This window comes from Coccinella septempunctata, chromosome 4 (assembly GCF_907165205.1).
Source record: "Coccinella septempunctata chromosome 4, icCocSept1.1, whole genome shotgun sequence".
Lineage (NCBI taxonomy): Eukaryota > Metazoa > Arthropoda > Insecta > Coleoptera > Coccinellidae > Coccinella > Coccinella septempunctata.
The window spans coordinates 22,558,554-22,563,272 of record NC_058192.1 but is presented as its reverse complement, the minus strand read 5'-3'; the positions used below and the strand labels follow the sequence as shown (position 1 = coordinate 22,563,272).

The 4,719-nt window shown below is 35.6% G+C and overlaps 1 protein-coding gene across 1 annotated transcript; it reads right to left on the bottom strand.

Annotated features, from left to right (window-relative positions):
• Positions 1–206: 206 nt before the first annotated feature.
• Positions 207–3,965, bottom strand: LOC123312334 (flexible cuticle protein 12-like). Its single transcript, XM_044896706.1, has 3 exons — positions 3,654–3,965; positions 788–912; positions 207–663 (listed from the first exon to the last, which is right to left on the bottom strand). The coding sequence occupies exons 1-3, from the start codon at positions 3,660–3,662 to the stop codon at positions 318–320; spliced, it is 480 nt and encodes a 159-aa protein (XP_044752641.1). The 5' UTR covers positions 3,663–3,965; the 3' UTR covers positions 207–317.
• Positions 3,966–4,719: the final 754 nt, after the last annotated feature.

Here is a 4,719-nt window from a genome sequence, read left to right as displayed (position 1 = left end):
AATATATTGAAGAAGTAGGTAACGATCCTACGATCAATTTTCATCAAATGAACCTATGTGTAACATAATTTGATGCAGAATGATATTCAGAATGCTCCTAACTGAATCATCGTGGTTGAAAATAATTTGTTACCCTAAAAATAAATCATCTTCATCAATGCAGTATTGAGTAGGTTTACCTGATGGTATTTTGAACAGAAAAAAAATTACGGTGACAAATATTTATTGAATTAATTACACAATCTAACACCTCTACTTAAGACCAAAAATGTTTTAACTTCATCTCTGAACCTTCATGACTAGATTTTAAATTCCACTCAGTATCTTCTTTTATTTGAAAGCCTGGCTTTGGGTGTTTTATTGGTAATCTTCTTGTAGGGAAAGGTATACTGATTACGAGCTGGTTCCTTGGCTGGCCGGTTGGGTTTGGACTGACCAATTACCACAATATTGTCTGATGATCTTGATGCAGATGTGGAAACTTGTGGTACATAACCGTTTTCATTGGAGGTATAAGTTACTCTATAAAATTTTCCATCATCGCCCGTGTATGAGTAAAGACCTTCAACATCCATTATTTCGTCCAGTTCTCGAGTGTCTGGGTCCGTTACCACCTTGATGTGTCCTGTTTCCTGCCGGGTGATGCCATTGGATGTTGTGTATCTGGAAATATATGGCTGTGCAGAATAGGTTTGCACTAACTGATACCAATTGTTCAATATAATTAACTTCAGAGAAGTGCAAAAGATATCATATTCGGTAACTAATAATCAATTTTATCACTTACTCGAATGTGTACCCATCATCCAGGACTCTGTAATCATATGAGATAATTTGGCTATTGGCCTCGTCCTTGATGTTTGGCAAGTAAACAGCCAGAACGGTGGTTGAGAAAACGGTGAGGAGTAGGAACTGAAACGGATTAGATAAGATAATATAAAAAAAATCATTGCGAATATCCATAATAATAAATATTAATTAAGTGCATAAGAATTTAATACTTTTTATTCATTGCACAAATAACATTCGTACCAATTTTGCTCAATATTGATAACATCAGATATTAAAAGTATGGGCAAACACCCGCATTAGGACATGGACTAAAAAGTCGAAGAGAGGATAGTGTGCCAATAACAGAGGCATTTCGCGTGAATTGTCCTCTTTCGAAAGTTCGAACAAGCGAGGAGCCTAGGAAGCACCTCGGTAGAACGGAACCTGTGCAGCCTACGATTGGAGGTCTGTTGGCTCTTCAATAGGGCCAAAAGAGAAGGTAATTGGCAGGGTACACTATAAAGCTTACTCAGTATATAGGTAGATCAGGAAAGACAAAAGAATTAATTTTTAAGCCTTTTGTGCATCCTTAGTAAGTATCGCCTCAGCTACTCAAACCAAGAATCCAAGGAAGATTGTGATGTTGCTGAAAGAATATTTATAATGCAAATACGTTTGGAATGGATAGAATATTCCCAGTAGTCCTACAGAAAAGGATGGAGGAGATTCCTTGCCACCTCCACGTTATATATGAAGATCACAAGAAAGCAATGTAGCTGTGGGTCATATACATAAATTATTGGGAAGGGCTGAGAGAGAAAGTGAAGAAAGATGGGACTGATACCCGTTCTTTCAGATTCATCTGCTTTGCAATAGTTTTTACTCAAAACATTGGAGAAGGTAAGATGACTACATAAGAACAGAGAATCTGGAGAACATCCAAATGCCTACAGGGCGGGCCGATCAACAGAGATTGCGCGGAACACTGTAAACTGCAGACTGAAACCATTCACCCTGAATTATAAAAGAATCGCAATGTGTACCTTCCTAGACATATCTGAATCTTTGAAAACACACAACACATGTGTCGGTCAAAAAGTCGTTCGGAAGGCGGGGGCTGAACAAATCTTCCATCAGATGGATGTATGAAATGTTGAAAACAAATCTAGATGAGGCATAGGTGGGCAATCAAATTATTCTGTTAAACCTACTTGCGGAGCACCTCAAGAAAAAATAATATCTCCCCTTCTGTAGGCTTACGGAGCTTGTCTTCGCATGTATAGGCTATGCTGACGACAAAATTCCTGAGCATCTTATGCGATTCAATGCAACATGACCTCAGAATTATCGAGCAATGGTGCTCGTCAGTGAGGCGAAATATCAACCCAACCAAGACCACACACAGTAACCGAGTAATACCATTTACCCAGAAAAGGAAACTTTCAGCTGTGAAATTCCTCTCTCTCCAAATCAAAGTGGGAAAGTCTGAGATCAAATATCTGGGAATATCCCTAGATATACAAGAATATTGAGGTTACTGTTTCCAAAGCAACAGAAGCCTTGGTGGCATGCAGATGTCTTGCTATTAGGATTGGGGATCTTCTTCATCTTCAGCCGTCTCTCATCCAGTGTCGTATAGGCCTCTTCCAGTTTCTTCCATGCTTCTCTGTTTTTTGAGGTCCTTTTTCTCCGGCTATAGTGACTATATTGTGTATCGATCTCTTTCTAGGTCTTTTTGCGCTTCTTTTTGTTCTTCCAGGTCTTCAAAATGCCACTGTGCATGACCATCTTTCTACATTTTGCCTTGCAATGTGTGTCAACCTCTACTGATACCTAAGTTTCGCAATTCTCTCCACGATGTAAGTTATTTGGGAATGTAACCCAAAAACACTGCGATGCATGTAAGCATGACTGTGACATCGCACATTTTTTTATGCAATCACTCTATATAGACATTAATGTGAAAGCTAAACAGTGTTTCATTTCAAGGCAAAAAGACGCACAAATAAATTATGACAACTGAGTATTTCGAATTCAGAATTTCATGTACATTCAGAATATGATACAAAAATTGGGTATCCTCATTTGAAAAAGTAAGGTATTTTACCACTTTTGTATTTTTCTAGAGAATCTTTCAATTTTTTTTTTCGAAATCGGTAGCAGATAAAACAAAACAACGAACCTTCTGCAATCGTTTGTACATTCGTACGATCTATCCTAAAAATTCCCATTCTGCCTTCGTTGGCATCTGAAAACTTGTTGAAAATAATTCTTGCATTAGGTCATATAGTTCCGAACGACTTTTGAGTATTGAGATGGTTACAAGAAATTAATCATTATTCACTATTTTTATTACGATTTTGTAGCAGGAATGGATGTAATGAAATAACAACTGAAATGTTACAGAATATTATTATAAGAACTTTATCACTAAATGTCAGGTGCTTTGAATATTTTGTTGATTAAATTTAGATCAAAAACTCGACCACTTAATATACACAGTATTTTACACTGAAACGAATATCAAAGAGAAATATTCTGACATATTTATGAGAAATCCTCAAAATTATATGATACTTCACCCTTATTTCTATTCAATATTTTCAAAGAGCTCACCAATTACTTCAGAGTATGGCCGCACTTCCACGAATTTCGAATAGTTGTCAATTTTAAAAAAATTATTTCTGTCTCACACCCACATTTTTTTATGCAATCACTCTATATAGACATTAATGTGAAAGCTAAACAGTGTTTTCGAAGATTCTATATTGAATTAAATTTCGATATGATGACACCTAAACAAAGTAAAATTTTTTGTACATTGCCGCAAAAGCATCTCAAAATTCACGAAGGATCTTTTATATCTGAGTATTTCAACATACCTTGAACATCTTCGACTATTCCAAAAGAACTGATACTCTGTTGGAAAACTTCGAACTGATAATTTTTGCTTCTGTATGCTCAGTTTATATATCTACCAAAAAACCAATTGGAGCAGGCAACCTCCCCCAATACCCAAAAATATTGACATTTCAATAAATGGCAAACTCATTCATATTTTCAATACATCATGTGCAATATGAAATAGATTCGGTTAGGAAATCTCCGAAAATTAATTAGATTTAGAAATGCTTTCCATTTTCAACAAATGGAGTGACGCAAAAGATAACTTGCTATTAAGTTATAATGCTGACTGCTTGTTTGATACTGCCACGGGGTTTGAGAAACAAAAGGAGGCAACAATGAACGTCTATTTATTACATGTTTCAGGTCGACACCTGCTGTTATTAATCGGTCGTTTTCAATTGAAAAAAATATGGGGATATCTGGGTATGGCTGAATACAGTATCAGTTTCATAATAGTTAGTCTTATCGGAATAATTGTAGGTGTAGTTCAGTGCAAGAAAATGTTTGCCCGACTTCATGTGATCAAATTACAGATTCATGTTCCTAAAAAAACGAAGAAGTTTTTAGTTGTTACTTTCAAATGTGGAGGACTCAATACTTAGGTATGGATTTATTATTTAAGGTATCATTAGAATAACAGTCAATAAATGACATTTCTCTGCTAGATTCTGCTGATTTAGATGAAAAAATTCTAAAGGGCATCTATTCACAAAACAATGCCGAATCCCGATTTCAAGAACTTCATTTCGGATAGGAATCCATTCTATTTATGATTCTATTCACCTAAAAAGTTCTCAAGGTTAGTAAGCTCATCATATTATAATATGATTACGGTTCTTGCATTTTTTCTTGTAAACCATAAAAATTATACCAGGGACGATCATTCAAATCTGAATACTTAATAGGGAAATCGTAATTAACGAGGTGCGCAAAGTTCTGATCGTTCATTACTTGTTGTGGCATTTATTGTTTACGAATCCATCAAGAAATAGGTTAGCGGATAAGCTTATGAGAAGATTATTTGTAAATTAAAACAAACAT

Coding starts and splice junctions, on each gene's coding strand:
- LOC123312334 (XM_044896706.1), bottom strand. Junction 664..787: donor GATGATGGGTACACATTCGA/GTAAGTGATAAA, acceptor ATATATTTCCAG/ATACACAACATCCAATGGCA.